This window comes from Nematolebias whitei, chromosome 13, assembly GCF_014905685.2.
Source record: "Nematolebias whitei isolate Nwh7 chromosome 13, NemWhi1, whole genome shotgun sequence".
Lineage (NCBI taxonomy): Eukaryota > Metazoa > Chordata > Actinopteri > Cyprinodontiformes > Rivulidae > Nematolebias > Nematolebias whitei.
The window spans coordinates 21,105,321-21,122,692 of NC_056510.1; the positions used below are offsets into that span (position 1 = coordinate 21,105,321).

Genomic DNA, 17,372 nt, shown 5'->3' on the forward strand with positions numbered 1-17,372 from the left:
TAACAAATTTACTAGATTAATTTAAACACAGGACAAAATATTTAGCTGTGTTTATTTGATGGACACAAAACAACGCACATTTGACAAAACCTGAAAGAAAAAACAGAGTAATTTATCACAAAATGTGCAAAAAGAAATCTTACAGGAATCAAATCAGTAAATAGTGTGGTATCCAGTTCTTTAATAGCATTTGTATCTTCAATTCTATAAGCCAACTTTTATGTTTTACTTTAATAATGATTGTTAAAACTAAAATCATGCAAACAAACAAACAGACAAAAAAATATTTAATTGGCTAAAGGTGTAAGTTGACATCCAAGAGTGTTAAAATTTTTCTAACTAGCAGTTCAAACCTAAATGAGTTCAGTTTACCTATTATTAAGTCATAAACTTAGACACAACGATGACACAATCTTGTTTGAATAGTACCTTAAACAGTTAATTATTAAAATGGTTGCAAACTATAAACAACATCTTGTTAAAAAGCACGGTGGAGAAGATAATTGAAAAGTAAAACTAAGGGGGGAAACTATGGGAGCTGCAGAAAGCAGACTGAACAGAGATAAACATAACCCTAACCAGAGATTATGACCCAAATAATGAGTGAATTCAATTATTAGACTAAATGTTTCAGCTCTTCATTCAGATGATGAGGAAACTGATTTAAGACAGATGATGAAACCGATCACCTTTATCTCCCTATGCTGTATCTACCTGTGAAGGGAGAGCTTTAACTTAACCTCTTGCCCTTAACCCCCACCATCTGCTCCCTAAAATCAGGTCTCTCTTGAAAATGAGATCTCGTGGCTCAATGAGACTACCTGTATAACTAAAGGATAAATGAAAAAAAAAAAAAAAAAACTCAGGTGATGTTTCACAAATAACAGATACTTTTCACTTCCTTAAAACAAAAGATTTCCCTTAAGATTCAGCATCATCTGAATGCTAAACTGACAGAGCACCATGCAACTTATCCTCGTTCCAGTGACCTGGAGACTTCCACCAGTTATTTCAGATGGAGTGGAGGACTCCGTATGAGCATTCAGACATCTAATTGCTGGAAACTATAACATCTGGGACTAAAGCCAGGTAAAGTGGCAGAGATGAGAGTGGGAAACAGAAGAGTAGATGAAGAACATGCTTGCATCTTGTCTCGGAGCGTTAGCTTGCCACTGCTTTGAGAGACGCTGGGAACATTTTGCCTGTAAACCTTTTTGATACGTGACTGTGCATTCATAAGAACCAGCTTTCAGCCTGTCATCATATATTTGATAAGGATAAAATTCAGTTGAAAAGTTCATTCTCAAAGTGTAAAAACAGTCAACCTTTCTTTGGTTCTGAACGTGCAAAACATTCTCTATAACAGAATGGCTACTAAGTTGTATCTGTAGTAGCGTTAATGTGTAGATGATGAAATACGCCAATTTCTTGATGGACAGGAACACATTGAAAAAAAAATGATGTAACAATACGCCTCGCTGCCTCACAACAATAATTCCTAGTTTGAACCTTAGCACGAGCCTGTCAGAGAGGAGTTAGTTGTTATTTTTCAGTATATTTTTCTCATTAATGTAATGAGCTTACAAGACCGCTATTAGTGAGAACAGTTTTGTAGCAGAATGGCACATTTGTTGCCTCTTGATGTGCGGAAATGTCTTTTAAAAAGTGAGAGTATAGCAAAAGTTAAAAAAATTAAAAATTACTACGTCCTTGTTCATTACAAAACAAATGGTTTCTTAGTGCGTATTTGTAATGCAAAAAAAAAAAAGTACCATATTTTCCAGCGTATAAGTCACAGTTTTTTTTACATAAATTTGTCAGTCCTGCGACTTATACCCTGAAGTGACTTATATACGTTTTTATTTTCCATATTCATAACGCAATTTTTGACTGACGCTTTAAATTTCGAAGAACTGCAACAGTGAGTCCTCCTATGCGCGCTCGCTTCACTCAGCTGGTGCAGGCGGAGGAACGCTGGACAGCTAGCGGCTGCGATGGATGGATGGTTGGATGGTTGGATGAATGGATGGTGCCGCCCAGGCGAAATGAAGCTGTTTTGACCATTAAAGTGCATTTATTAAGGAAAAAACTGAGGCACACCTTTGGTATAATGTTGAGCAAGCAAATAATGTTTTTTGTAGAGTTACTGGGTTTTTGACCTGTCTCTGTCTGTTTCCTCATGTTTCCTGATTCACCTCTCTGTGTTTTCCCTCCTTGTGTTCAGCCCCTGTCTCACATGATAGGTCAGCAGTGACGCATAATAAATGCAACTTATATGCCCAAGTGACTTATATATGTTTTTTTCCTCTTCATGATGTTTTCTTTGACTGATGCGACTTATACTCCGTAGCGACTTATACGCCAGAAAATACAGTAATAATTAAACATTTAAAAAATAAAAATAAGGCCGAAGTGGCTCAGTTGGTAGAGCTGTTGCCTCTCAAGGAAGAAGGTTGCTGGATCAAATTCCTGCCGGGGACCTTTTAGGGTGTAGTTTGTGTTTTCTCCAGGTACTTCGGTTTCCTCCCACAGACGAAAAACATGCATGTTAGGCTGATTGGTAACTCTAAATTGTCTCTAGGTGTGAGTGATAGAGTGAATGGTTGTTTGTCTCATTTGTCTCTATGTCTCTATGATGGACTTGGACCTGTCCAGGGTGTCCCCCTGCCTCTCGCACAGTGATGGCTGGATATGGGCACCAGTGACCCCACTGACCCAAAAAGAAGAAGCAGGTAAAAGATGATGTACGTATGTATGTATGTATGTATGTATGTATGTATGTATGTATGTATGCATGCATGCATGCATGCATGCTTGTATGTATGTATGTATGTATGTATGTATGTATGTATGTATGTATGTATGTATGTATGTATGTATGTATGTATGTATGTATGTATGTATGGATGGATGGATGGATGGATGGATGGATGGATGGATGGATGGATGAACTTAAAATAATTTCAGTTACAATTTCATGGCTTTGTTTAATCAGATTGGTGTCGACTGTGTTAATTTGAGTCTGCAGCAATAATCAGAGTATGCTTTTAAGGAAATTCTCTATAGATTACACTCAAACTAACACCCCCCACCACCACAACCCAACAAAAAAATATACCTCTCAAGACACAAAAAGTGTGATGCCCACAAGCATATAATCAAAGTATATAAAAGAAGTGGTTTGAGCGTCACGCTCTTAGACAGTTATAATTACAAAACAAAAGTAGCTTGAATGGGGAACTTGTGAAACAAACCACACTGTGTCTAAGAACTTCACAAGGGTGGAAACAATAGCATGCCAGAGCAGATACTCTCTTACACACACACGCACACACACAAACATACACTGAGAAGATTGGTATGTCTGTCTTCTTTAAGTGCATGAAAACAAAAGAGTTGGTTTTGGGTGAGGATCATGACATATAGATTTGGTCCACAGTCGAAAGCTTTGTGGGTCCTGCAGACCACAAATATACAAGGGTGTGCAAAAGTACTAAAAAGTCACACTAATGTAAAGACTGCCACACACATTAAAATGTCTAAAATGATTAAATGTGCACAACAAACTGTCTTTAAACAAATATTAGAAAAGGAAAATATAATTGTTGGTATCTGTGGATGATGACACGTGGAATCTCAGTCAAAATGTGTGATTTTTATTATGATGGAAAAGTCACAAGACAAAATTTAGTATCATCTGACATGTCTTATTGTTCTGTCAATCCCTACTGAATCCTTCAGCAAATGGTCTTTCACTTCCATCCCTCAAAATCTACAAATGAAGATTATTTGAATGCACTGCAGCAAATATGATGTGTTTGGGATTAACATGAGAACAAAAAATGGACAGAATCTTAAACATTTTCATTCAAATCAAGCCTCTTTTTTTTCACTGAGACAAAGTCAATACATGCATAAAATCAGCAAATAAATTCACTTTTTGTTCAATGGATTTTTGCATTTGGTTTCCTTGCCGTAATATGAATTATTCCAGCGTGCAACACTTTAATTGCCCAAGACAAGTAGCGTGGGAAAGACAGAAAAACTGGAAGCAGAGGAATAGCTGAGAAAATTTTTCTGACATTTGTCTCGCTGAGTGGCCTTAAAGTAGAAATAAAAAAAACATAAATTAAGACTAATAATAATAAAAAAAAGTTAAAAATAAATGACCCAAAGGGTTTAGAAAGGTCTATGTTATGCAAGATAAAATGCTGAGAAAAACAAGTCAATTATTGATCACTTACCTCTTTTTTTTTCTTTTTTACTTTAGGATTGCAATGTATGGTTTTACTCCACATTAATATTTCAAAGCCTCAGAAAAAAAATTGGAGTTAAAGTCTATTCTTTCCAGCAAAATATGAGATTTTATTCGATTTCATTAATTCTGTTTTGTTAATATTAGCAGCTGCAATGCAAAATGTCCTCCAGTGAAACTTTAATTTGGGACCGGTGGTGGACTCTCATCAGAACCAAATGAATCACGTTAGTTATTATTTAAAATATGCAGTCCTTCATATATCTAATATCCCCTTCATGGAAGTATAAACATCTATATAGTGAAACACGTTGTGACTCACGTGTCATGTGGAAGATGCCATCGCAGGCGCTGATGTGGGACAGAAAGGCATTTCCCAGGCCTTGGCCAGCATGAGCACCTTTCACCAGACCAGCAATGTCAACAACATTAAGGAACGCTGGGATTTTACTGCAAAAATAAAAAAATGATAAAGATTAAAACAAAACTTCCCTATTTAGTTCTTAATTTAGAGGATATTTCAAGTTTCAGCGGGATGCACATTTAATTCAAGGGTAATTTCTAGATTGAAATGTTGCTGGTTGGACTCCAAATCAGTGTGAGATGTGCACAACAAACAAACAAATAAACAAACAGGAGGTTTTTTAACAATAACTGTATTATCGCAAACGTTCAAAATGTATTGTTCAAATGAATAAATACAAAAAATTAAAATAGCACAGTTTTAACACAAACATTTCAAACTAAATGTTAAAGTCTTTCTATTTATTTATTATTTTTTTTTTTTTACTGATTCCACAAAATGAAACTAAAAACAGAAAATTCTGTTTAATATTTAACCCTTTTGTTCTTTTTAGACTTGCACACTATTGGAGTGCTTAATGTTTATACCAGGGTTGTTGTATTACAGCTTGAACGTTGTTAAAAACATATTTAAGTATATTTGGAATAAAGTAGAGTTAAGACAAAAACAAAATCATTCGATGAGCTTGTTTGAACCAAAATTCTTCAGTATTTTGATGATAATTAGTTTCATGCTTAAACGTGAGCCCCCTTCCAAACATGAACTGCTTTACTTTTAGAAAATATCTGATTTTTTTATGTTTATAACCTGCTTCCCTTGGCTGCCAATGAACAAACATCAGCATTATACTGCCACCACCATGCTTCACTATTAAAGTGTTCTCAATGTTTTCCTTAAAGCTCTTCAGTTCCTTCTGCTGCTACATTGTTCTTCCATGTTTGTTCATTAGTGATGCTTTTAGTTTTAGGACCTTTTCACAACAGATGTGCACAAACATGTTTAATTGAATTTAATTAATTTGAAAACAACTTCATGAATATACCCAATAGCATATTAACAAAATATAATAAACAGATATTTATGCAGCTTGATGTTCATAATATTTCTGTTTGAATGTTTATTTGAGCAGTGCACTGGGATGAGGATCACTACCAGTGCTTTTATTCTTTCTTTTTGTTAGTCCCAGTTACATATCATTCAAATGTTTATCTCAAACTGTCTCTTAATGGCCAACTAAGGAAGCTCAGTCCTCACCTCCTTCTACAGGTGTACAGTGGAGAGCATCCTGTGCTCCAGCATCAAAGTGTGGCATGGAGGCTGCACAGCTGCAGAAAGAAAAGCTTTGCAGAGAGTGGTGAAGGCTGCACAGAAGACTGTTGGAGTCAGACTCCCCACCATCACAGACATCTACATAAGGGGTGCCCCGATAAATAAGCCGGACAATTTATCGGGCCCCATTTCCTTAATTTTGGGAGATCGGAGATCGGCCGATACTTACATGAGAAACCAATTTTACTGATTTTTTGTAGTTTTAATAACAATTGTCTAAACTTCCTTTATATTTCAGAGCACCACCTCATGGCCAGTTAAAATAAGTTTGTATTGTTTATAGGATATTGTTCAAGGGGATGTTTTTCAATAAAATAAGATTGGACAATTGAAGGTACATTGTGACATTACAACACCTGACAGTGTTATAAAACAAAATTAGTATCGACCAAAATCAGAATTGGCAGGTCAGACATTTTAGAGACAGGTGATCGGCCAAAAGACTGCAATCAGTGCATCTTTAAAAGGCAGGAAGAAGGTCACCTGCATCATGAAGGACCCCACTCACCCAGCACACACATTTTTTGCCCCTCTCTCTTCAGGAAGGAGGTTAAGGAGCATTAAGTGTAGAACCACTAGACTGAGGAACAGCTTCTACCCTGAGGCTGTTAGACTCATAAATCCTTAACCAGGATAATCACTGTAAGGAAAAAAATAAAATCACTGTAATGCTGCTTTATTTGGCGACATGTGGCTTATCTGTGCTGCTGATTATCTATGCTGCTGATCTCTTGCCTTTATGCTGCTGTATTCATACCCATCTGCTCACAACAGAGTCATGTGCAGGCTGCTGTTTAATATACCATATTATTTTATATTAGTAGTGTTTAGTAGGCCTGTCACGATAACAAATTTTGCTGGGCGATTAATCAGCTCAGAAATTATTGCGATAAACGATAATATAGTTTGAAATTTAACAATAATTAGTAAATGTCAAATTTTAGAAGAAATGTTGATTTGTTTTGTGTGTAGTACCTTGTTTGACCACCAGATGACAGTATAAGACTGTTTGAACCGAAGGATGGATAGTGAGGGAGCAGCGAGCAGTGTGTCCCTTTAAGAAAAATGGAAGGGAGGCCCCTTGACGTGACGTGGGCTGACATGGTGACATGGCGGACCCTCATGTGGTTTGAGTTCTTTAGCATAGCATTTTTCACACAAAGCTTTTAATAAATAAATAAAATTCAGTAAACAAGTTCTCAGCTTATCCTGATGCACGCTCAGTTCTCAGCTCAGTTCTCAGAAGTTCTCAGCTTCTTTTTGCAGAGAAAAACAACTTTTTACACGAAGGCACAGGTTTCAACCGTGAATTTTGGAGCTTCGACAAGACGGAGGTTTTTCCCCGAGGAAGCTCGTATAGCTTAGCTTCTCAACTTAGCTGCTTTTAACGATCCAAAAACACATGATTTTGGATGGTTAAAACAGATTTTAAAGAGAAAAGAGAAAGGGAGGGGTCAGTGAAGAACATCGGAGTTGAGTCTTTTATCATCCAGTGTCTTCAGTAGAAAGAGAGAGACATGAAGAAACGATAAAGCTGTTTAACTAAAAATGAGGTTGATCATTTTAATTTATCATGGGATTAATTGATTTATTGTTTAATGGGACAGGTCTTGTGTTTAGCATTTATTTACTGTATATTTCTTAGTTTATATCTTAGTTCGTTATATACTGTTTCTTTGTATACTTTATATTATTGCTATTTTTGGGTGTAGCTGGGACCTTGAGTACATCATTTCATTCCACCTCGTGTACCACATGTGATGTGAATGGCAATAAAGAAACTTGAACTTTGAACTAAAACTTATTTCTTTTACTTTTTTGTTGTTGTTGCACATCTTATATACAGTCTAAGCTCTGATAAATACTCACTAAGCCAGATTTGATTTGCAGATTTGCCAGATTGCTGATCCACAACGTGAAGCTGCAGGATTGCTTACTGATGCGTTTTATTCATTTTCAGTGTGGTGGACATCAGTGACAACGAGGAATTATCGAAGGGCTTGAGAACGTTTACCTGCTTGGGTAATTCTCAATAAAACAGCTCCTGATTTGTGATTGCAGATGTGTAAAATACTGCCAGTGTTATAATCTTGGTAGAAGCTGACAAGCAGAGATGTGTTTTATTCCACAAAGGTATTATTTGTATGGTTATATGTGCATGTTGAACCTTTTTTTTTTTTTCATATTTGACTCATACTTCAGGTGGTCTATAATGTATAGGGCATCAAAACAGAATTCACTCTGCTTAAACAGCCTATATAAAACACGTATTATCACCGGCAGGATTTTATTTCTGTGAAACAAGAATAGAGCATCACTTGGACGTCACACAAAACATCCATAGCTACATGACAACAGCATTGTTGTATGATTTCTCATACAGCAAACACACCATCAGTCTACAGATGTGAGGGGGGGAATAATGCGTGAAGGATGAGACCCCATACCTGGCAGGTTTGTGGAATTGGCAGAGGAAATCATAGCGTTCATCTGGAATGGGCACTCTGCTTTCATTTGGGTCAATGGTGCAGAAGGGGAAATTTTCAGCTGCGGCCTGACTCTTTGTCAGCACGTTGAAAAAGGTCGACTTCCTGAAAATAAAAACAGTGCTGAGGTCACGGCATCGAAAAGTGCTGCTGGGTAGAACCTGATGGTTGGAGAAAATGGACATGAAACACAGGAGAAGATTTAAGGCTGTCTTTGTTTGTTTGTTTGTAAAATGGGAAATTCTTATAATAGACAAAAGGCTTGAGCTCTTTGGTTAAACAAAGTAAAATACCTGTAACAACATTAGATTATCACAAAATAAGGCCAATAAACATAGAAATGAAAGAGAGTTTACGCTCATAATATGGCTCACGCGATAATTTTCTGTTTATTTTTATTCTAAGAAAACATCAGCAAAGAAAAATCCCATCCAGCACTTCACATTGAATGGGATTATTTGCTGAAAGACACTTCTAATTTCTAAATTTATTGTTTTGGATTCTAATGCATACACATCTTGATGCTCATTTTTGTGACCAAGAGGAAAACAAGTTATCACAACGTGACAAACCATGATTAGCTTAAAATGTTGTGCAATATATAAAAACTACAACAAATCGGAGAATATTATGACCAACAATTCATAATAAATGATAACAGGTCAGAGATGTGCACCAAAACATGAATAATTATGCACGTTAGTTACCAAATAATATCCATAAAAGAAAAGAAAAAGAAACTTCAAGAAAGATTTGAGCTAATTAAGCAAAACCCCATTTTTGATTATGATCACAGTAAAAACAAATACATCTCTGTAAAATATGTATTTTATTATTCTTGACCGGGCAGCACGGTGGCGCAACTGGTAGAGCTGCTGCCTCTCAGCGAGCAGGTCCCTGGTTCAAACCCCGGTCCAGGGGCCTCTCTGGGTGGAGTTTGCATGTTCTCTCCGTGCATGCGTGGGTTTTCTCCGGGTACTCCGGTTTCCTCCCACAGACCAAAAACATGCATGTTAGGCTGATTGGTAACTCTAAAATTGTCCCTAGGTGTGAGTGAGAGAGTGAATGGTTGTTTGTCTTGTTTGTCTCTGTGTGGTCCTGTGATGAACTTGCGACAAAGTAGTTAAAAAGTATTGGTATATATTTGTACTCGTTCATTGAAGAAAAAAACACAAAATAAACACGATATGTTACGATTACAACGGTGACACTGATGGTAACATGTAAACTCATTTTGTTTTTAACATCTTACTCTAATAAGATGTCCGTCTCTTCCACAGCTGATGTATTTCAGGTAGTTCAGAACGTGAATGCATGAGCATCTTTGTTTTACTGACTATTTTGTTCATCTGCTCATCCTGCTGTAAACTGCCTGATTTAAAGTTCAACATTTTTATTTTCTGTGTGAAAAAAAGTTAAAAAATAAACACCATACAAAATCTAAAGAAATGGAAAAATACAGGAAATGAAAACTGATGCACATAAAAATACACGATCTTGTGAATCTACTGACTCATAACGTGCAGGAGATTTGGGAGCAGTGTGGCCTACATGCCTCAATAAAGAGTTAAATACACAAAAAATAAACTTTCTCCCACATATGAACTAGACCAGCAGCCACTTTCCTAAAAGGCCTTCTCTGTTGCACTGCGCTAACAGCTGGTTCACATCAGCTCATCTGCAGAGAAACCATAGCGAGGCTCTGCTTTGACACAGATGTGGTGTGGCAGGCCACAACCTGAACGTCTTCTTCTTATAAGAGGAAGAAGTTGTGGTTTCCCTGCAGTGGGAAATGAAAACACTGGACACTAGTGGGCTCATTTAACAGTAGCCTGTAAAACCTTGCATGCTACCGTCTTACACATGAACGCACTTCAGAAAAACTGAACTGAAAATCCTTCTTTAAATCCACGTAGAACGCTGAAAGAATACATTTCAAGCTTGTCAATACTTAAATTAAAACAATAGCAGGGATATAGTACACGTCATAATGAGCCGTTTTGTAAAACAGCAGTTCTGATTTGAAAAATTGAATATAAGAGCCCGATTGGAAGATTTTTTTTATTCTTTTTTTTTTTTTTTTTTGCTGTGCCTGTAAAATAAAGCTACAGGGAGGCAGGACAGGGTCAAAATGTCCTTTTTGTCAGGAACGATCTTCATACAGGTTGACAAAATAGATTTGTTTGATTAAGTCTGATCTGCCAACACACACACACAAACCCCTGAGATGTGACTGTATTAGTCTCACACAGTGATTCGCCCACAGAGTTGTCTAGGATGTCGCCTGACCTTTGACCTGTATGCCACAATGAGCTCAAAACAAATGGACACATGAGTTAATTGATAGATTTCCCTATTCAGCTCCACTTTCTGTAACAATAATACACGGACCAGGAAGTAAGATGTTTTTGTTTGCTGAAGTGCAGTCATTAATTTATAAATATATAATTCTTAGACATACTGATATAGCTGCACTCTCTCTACTGGTGAGATGTTAACAGTACATCAAGTGTTATGTGGTTGTGCTGCAAGAATCAAATCTACAAGTAAATTCACGTATGCAGGATGCTTTAGCTCTTTACTGTCACAGTGCCTGATGTGCGATGGTAAAAGACTACATGAAGGGTAAAGCTTAAATCGAGAGAAAGTCAATATGCATGAAAGGAAAGATGAAGGTTGTGGAGACTCTTTACCAGTCTAACTGCAGGTTAACATCTTACTCTAATAATATGTTTGTCTCTTCCACAGCGTTGCACATGTTAGTTCAGAACTGTTTAGTTTGCAGTGTGGCTGGAACAAAGTGGAAAAGTTTCCTTTTGGAGACGTTTTTGGATGAAATTTGGAAAACAGTCCAAAGTTTTTGTTTTAAAATGGAATGGTTTTTTTCTTACTTTGTTTATATCCTGCTTTAAACATATTATACTCATGAAAAAGGGCAATATGTTCGATAATGAGGCTCAAAATAACTGTTGTAAAGAGAAAACTACAAATAATACTTACCCAACATTAGGCAGGCCCACAATGCCTATCTTCAGCGAGGTGCCAAACCTTCCAATCAGTGGAGGTGGCTTCGCTACGTCATCTCCTTTGCCCTGATGAAGAAAGTATGGAAAAGTCTGCAGTTAAGTTCAACGCTTCCTGTTCTTCGTGATCCACGGTGCTTACCAGTTTAAAAATCCCTTTTCATTTGACAAAAACACACCTTTTTGGGAGCCATGCCTCACGCTCAGGTTTGACTCGATATCTATCACAAATTCAGGCACGTGCATTCATTTGCAGGAAAGAGAAAAGAAGAAACTACAAGTCCTCGAATGTGAGCAGCCGACTGCACTCCAGCGTCCACGCTCTCTTGCAGTGGGCTCGAAATAGAACATGCCGCCTCTGGAAATGTAAGTTGACACTGTGAGCTGCATGGCAAGCTGACCCGCACCTTCAAATTTAGCTGTGGGTAGTATTAGTGAGGTTAATGAGCGTCTACGTGTATTAAAGCTCACTTAAGCCCTGTCAGAGGTCCGGCTGGATTATACTGACATTTATTCACCAGTCCTGAATCTGAAGACATTTGCAAACCAGTGCTGGCAGGTTGAACAGTGCTATGATGCCATGTTCTACAGTTGTGAATCCCCATTGTTTTATAGTTTGTTTCATTTTATACTTTAATGAATGATAAACTAATTTTCTTTTGCAGAAATTCCAGAAAAACTGAGATGAGAAACAGTGCATTTCAACACACATTTAAGGAGAGAAGAAAGACTCCTCTTTTAACCCTCTTGATGCGACACGTTTTTCCCAGATTTCTTTTTGTTTTTACCTTCCCTGATCCAAGTGGAGCTTCATCGCCACATTAAGCGCACAGCATCCTTTCACACGTACTTTGCTCTAACCCCCCCTCGGAGAGAAACAGGTGTAGCCACATGAGCGCAGGAAAATTACAACAATTAGTTAAACATCCTCAAATAAACTTCCCTCTGCAGACGCACAAATTAAAATGCACAGGGGCACAACCAGAAAGCCTCGGCCAACCCGGCAGCCCTGGCTGATTTAACGTGCACAAAATGAGGCTCTAATAATCTGGGTTTTCAAGCAAGTGCAAGGGGGTGCGCTTTGTCGAGAAGAATTTGAAACGAACAGCTCTGAATTAATCATTTATCTTTTGTTGATGGATGCACCCCCACTTCGACTCATCACAATAGATGCAGAGCGTTTTGTTCGACCAAATAAATCATACCCATTGTTTAAGGTACATTGATCAATCTAATGGCTTGTAATGGGCTCCTAATTGCCACGGAGAAGTGCTCACGAATGCAGACCAGAATTACAGATCCAACTCTGAATTCTCACTTGAATGACAAGGAGGGATCATGTTCTCCCCTCTTGTGCCAAAAAAAAAAAAAAAACCCCGGAGAAAAAAAATTACCACCAAAGGCAATAAAAGCAAAATATGAGTGAACAGCATTATCAGTGTGAGGGTTTGATTTTAATATAAAAGTTTTATTATTATGAATAAAAATAATAAGCAGAAAAAGAGTTTATTTTATGAAAGTGGAGCTATATTTTCCTGATTTGTTATGCTTTTAAGTTTTCTGTTAGAATGAATCTAACTCTCCTTGAGCAGCAATCAACTCTGCTTCTGCAGAAAAGCCAGTTAATACTGTTAACAGCACTCTGGCAAATTGTCAGGATTGAAAAAAAAAAAAAAAACAGATTCAATTTTCCTGGCTGTTCAGTTGTTGATGAGACTGATTTTTATTCAACCATCCAAAGGTGGGGCTTTAAAAGAGAGGGGGATTTGAACAATTTGCGCCTGTGTTTACTGGCAGCATTCATGCGCCATAATAGCGTTTCTTTGAATCCAGTAATGCACATCTTTCTGTCGAGCCTTTTCTCTGGGAAATTGCTTTAACTTTTAAAAGGGGATGATGATGAACCACACGAGAGCGAGTCAGTTTTACATTATTATCACTGGACGTTTTAACAAGCTGTAGAATATGGCTTATTGAATTGTAATAAGCTCCCCAAAGAGGAAAACATGAAGATCTCTTGGGGAAAATTGTAACATATTTAATCTTATTTATTTTAATTTAATGTTTCATTGGGTTACAGTTAAAATGTACTTTTCTCACCTCCTCTTGTTTAGAGCGGGAATGTCTTTTTTCCCCCTGAAACTTTATAAATCTTTTCAAATGAGATCCCGTGAACGCGCTGATGAGACAAGCTGTCGTTTTTAATTAACCCCTCACCTGCTCGACCCCCCGCACCACCCCACCCCCAGCCCCCCAACAAGTGCGCAGCGCAATCACAGACACGTGGATTTTATAGACATTAATAAATAAATAAAAATAATAATAATAAAAGACAAAAATCATCAAAAATGCGTCATTTTCTGTTTTTCTTGGCACGCTTTTACGCATTCTTCCAGAGGGGAGTTCTGCACCGGCAGGCCTGATTTCTAAACTTCTGCTGCGCCTAATTCATAAAAAATGAACACAGTCACATTAAAATGATGACACAGACCCCGTTGAATGCTAATTTATTCACTAAAATGAGCCAATTACATACACCCGCCAACATCGGTTGCGCGCAAATTTCGGATAAAGTCATCTCCACGTTAACTCCTAAAGTTTGAGCTCAAATGAACATATGTTTGCGCCCCCCCCCCCCCCCCCCCCCAACACGCATTGCGCATGATCCGAATAGGACAAATAAGAAATAAAAGCCCAGAGCGCCACTAATAAAATGAGTGAGACGCTTACCTCCTGGAGATTTGACGCGTGAGCTCAATTCTGCAACGAAAAGAGACACATTGCGCCTTCGTGTGAGAAAACATAAAAATAACTGTATGCATTAAATATATACATATATCAAACGGTGTCTTGGATGACAGTGTGAGCAGAGAGGCTGCACTGCACATGATTGACGGAGGACTTTCTGCTGTTTCTGTCTGCGGTCGGGCTTCTCATTGGCTGACAGCTGCCTCCCCAGCCGCGAGTGCAGCGCGCAGATTGGCTGCGCGTCCTCTCCAGCTGTACTTCAAAGAACACGCTCGCTACAACTAAGGTAGTGTTGGTGAGCTGCGAGCCAGGAGAGAAACCGTGTGACCCGAGTCAACACGGGCCGACAAACCTGGATCAAATTGGAGTCACACAGCCTGGACCCCGCGAGCACGCTCATCACCGCGCAGAGCCTGGATATGGCTACGTCTATACTTGGGGTAAGTTCTGGCTTTACGCGCAAAAGTTACGCACGAAGTTCCTGCTCTGTTCCTACGGCTAAATAAGTTTTCAGCTTTTAGTAAACATGAACATTTTGATGTTTGTCAGTAAGAAGCAGAAAATGTTATGCAGGGTGTCACTATTTCACTTCGTTTGTTGTTGAAATTAACTTTGAGATCGTTTAGTGTTTGCGCAAACTTTGCTGTGGTTGGTCTGCTCAAGTGTGGATCATATTTTATAAAATGTTTATTTGTTTGTTTATGTTTTTGTTGTTGTAAACGCATTAACAGGGAAAACTTTATATGTTGTAGCCAACTAAATAATACAGAGTTCTCGCTTTTTTTTTTTTTTTTTTTTTTTGTTTTGAGTTTTTTATTCAGTTTTAATTTTTAAAGTAAAACTTTTTTCTGCATTTTTTTTTTTTTTTTCAGGAAGAGCCGCGGTTTGGAACTACGCCATTAGCTATGTTGGCTGCAACTTGCAACAAAATCGGTAACACGAGCCCTCTGACAACTTTACCTGACTCCAGCGCTTTCTCCAAAGGTGGATTCCACCCGTGGAAGAGGTCCTCCTCCAGCTGCAACCTGGGCTCCAGCCTGCCGGGCTTCACAGTCGCCACGAGCCGAGCCTCCACGGGACTGACAGCGAGCAACGGCGCGGGCAACAGCGCCTTCTGCTTAGCCTCCACCTCCCCGACCTCCTCTGCCTTCTCCACAGAGTACAGCGGGCTGTTTTCCAACTCCGCGAGCGTCACGACGCAGGAGTCCGGCCAGTCGGCATTCATCTCCAAAGTCCATACGTCGGCGGAGACTCTGTACCCGCGGGTGGGCATGGCGCACCCGTACGAGTCCTGGTACAAGTCTGGGTTCCACTCCACCATCTCCGGCGACGTGACCAACGGGGCTTCCTCGTGGTGGGACGTCCACAGCAACCCGGGCTCGTGGCTGGACGTGCAGAATCCCGCGGGGACCCTGCAGACCTCGCTGCACTCCGGGACGCCGCAGGCCATCCACTCCCAGCTGAGCGGCTACAACCCGGACTTCTCGTCGCTGACGCACTCCGCGTTCAGCTCCACGGGGATCAGCCCGTCCGCGTCCCACCTGCTGTCCACGAGCCAGCACCTGTTAACCCAGGACGGCTTCAAAACCGTCATCCCCACATACACGGACGCTTCCGCCGCCAACGCCATGATTTCAGGGGGCGGCTCAGGAATTAGCAGCTCCTCTAGATCCTCCAGGCGGTACTCCGGCAGAGCAACGTGTGACTGTCCGAACTGCCAGGAGGCCGAGCGGCTGGGGCCCGCGGGGGCCAGTCTGCGGAGAAAGGGACTCCACAGCTGCCACATCCCGGGCTGCGGGAAGGTGTACGGAAAGACCTCTCACCTGAAAGCGCACTTGAGGTGGCACACCGGCGAGAGGCCTTTTGTCTGCAACTGGCTTTTCTGCGGCAAAAGGTTCACTCGGTCCGATGAGCTGCAGAGACACCTGAGGACCCACACCGGCGAGAAGCGCTTCGCGTGCCCCGTGTGCAACAAGCGCTTCATGCGCAGTGACCATTTGAGCAAGCACATCAAAACGCACACGGCGGGCGGAGGAGGCAAAAAGGGCAGCGACAGTGACACCGACACCAGCAACCTGGAGACCCCGAGGTCCGAGTCCCCGGAACTTATTTTGGAGGGGGTGAACCCCAGAATCACGGTTAAGGATCCGTCTCCTCACGACGAGCCCTGAGTCTGCACCCAGAATGGAAGCAGTGAGAAATTATAATGGGGGAAAAAAAAAAAAAAAAGCACAGCAATGAAAACGGGTTTGACACACAGAACAAGAGAAAATAATTAAAATAAACATGATTAAAATATATATAGGCGCAATATTCATCCATAAATCCGTTTCAAGAAAACACCGATTTTTCTGAAGACTTGGCTGCGCGTAAAACCTGTTGACTCTGGTTCGGACTGTGTGAGTCCCAGCTTGTATATGGACCTCCTAAACTCTGTGTTCTTCTCATGTAAATGTCATAAGCTCTGATTGTTTTATTCGTGTTGGTATCCTGGAAATCAGGGAATTTACTTTCCGACGCACTTTTGTGGATATATATGTATGTACACAGCCTTTTTGTTTTTCCACTTTTTGTTAACCATTTGATTCTTTTGCTTAAAAAAAAAAAACTATATATAAATGTTTACCTGTATAAAGTCACACGTATAAAACTTTCATTTATCGTAATTAAAACATCTGAGAAAAAAATCTGTATTTGTGTGTAGGTTTGACATTTTTTTCTTCTAATCTGACATTTATTTGCGCATTTATTTTACAATGTTTTTGTTTTATTTCTTTTAAATAGCTTGATTTTCCCCCTCAATGGAATAAATTCATGTTTCATTCCCCCCAAAAAAAGACATTTCATGGCCAAATGAAAACCTTGTTAAATGTTATTAATTATGACTTGGAGCACGTTGTCCCCCATGCGTCTTGTACTTGCGATTAGGGATTCGTGTCTTATCAACTATCTAATTGATCTCTGAGACATCTATTGTTCCCTTTCACTTTATCTGGGAGGGGGGGGGGGGGGCTCTATGGCAAAAAGGTCCCTGAATATTTATTCTAATTGTCCAAATTAACTGCTTTCATTTGCATACCAATCGCAGAATAAGGATGCTTTTTTTATTATTATTATTTATAGAAACCACAAAGTAGAGGAAGAGTTTTTTTCCACCTCAGAAAAATAAGGGCCAAAAAGTCAAATGCAAATGTTGGTTTTAAATGCTTTTTGCGCGGCGCAGTCAA

The 17,372-nt window shown here is 39.4% G+C and overlaps 3 protein-coding genes across 3 annotated transcripts in view; 2 read left to right on the plus strand and 1 right to left on the minus strand.

The window, feature by feature from the left end:
- LOC119419737 (obg-like ATPase 1) overlaps positions 1-11,591 on the minus strand; it is a 50,016-nt gene extending 38,425 nt beyond the window's left edge. Inside the window, exons 1-4 of the mRNA XM_037687120.1 lie at positions 11,577-11,591; positions 11,375-11,466; positions 8,336-8,479; positions 4,578-4,705 (exon numbers count right to left, since the gene is read on the minus strand). Of these exons, the coding sequence (XP_037543048.1) occupies positions 4,578-4,705; positions 8,336-8,479; positions 11,375-11,466; positions 11,577-11,591 (379 nt within the window). The remainder of the gene's footprint in view (positions 1-4,577; positions 4,706-8,335; positions 8,480-11,374; positions 11,467-11,576) is intronic.
- osbpl6 (oxysterol binding protein-like 6) overlaps positions 1-17,372 on the plus strand; it is a 792,463-nt gene that overhangs the window by 150,069 nt on the left and 625,022 nt on the right. The window lies entirely within an intron of this gene.
- On the plus strand, positions 14,417-16,374 carry sp9 (sp9 transcription factor). The gene is made up of 2 exons (XM_037686966.1): positions 14,417-14,585; positions 15,018-16,374. Exons 1-2 carry the CDS (start codon positions 14,565-14,567, stop codon positions 16,314-16,316), a joined length of 1,320 nt encoding a protein of 439 aa, XP_037542894.1. The 5' UTR covers positions 14,417-14,564; the 3' UTR covers positions 16,317-16,374.

Excerpts from the sequence above, each read along its gene's own strand:
- sp9 (XM_037686966.1), top strand. The coding sequence starts at position 14,565 with ATGGCTACGTCTATACTTGGG. Across the intron at positions 14,586-15,017 it reads TGGCTACGTCTATACTTGGG|GAAGAGCCGCGGTTTGGAAC; the intron begins GTAAGTTCTGGC and ends TTTTTTTTTCAG.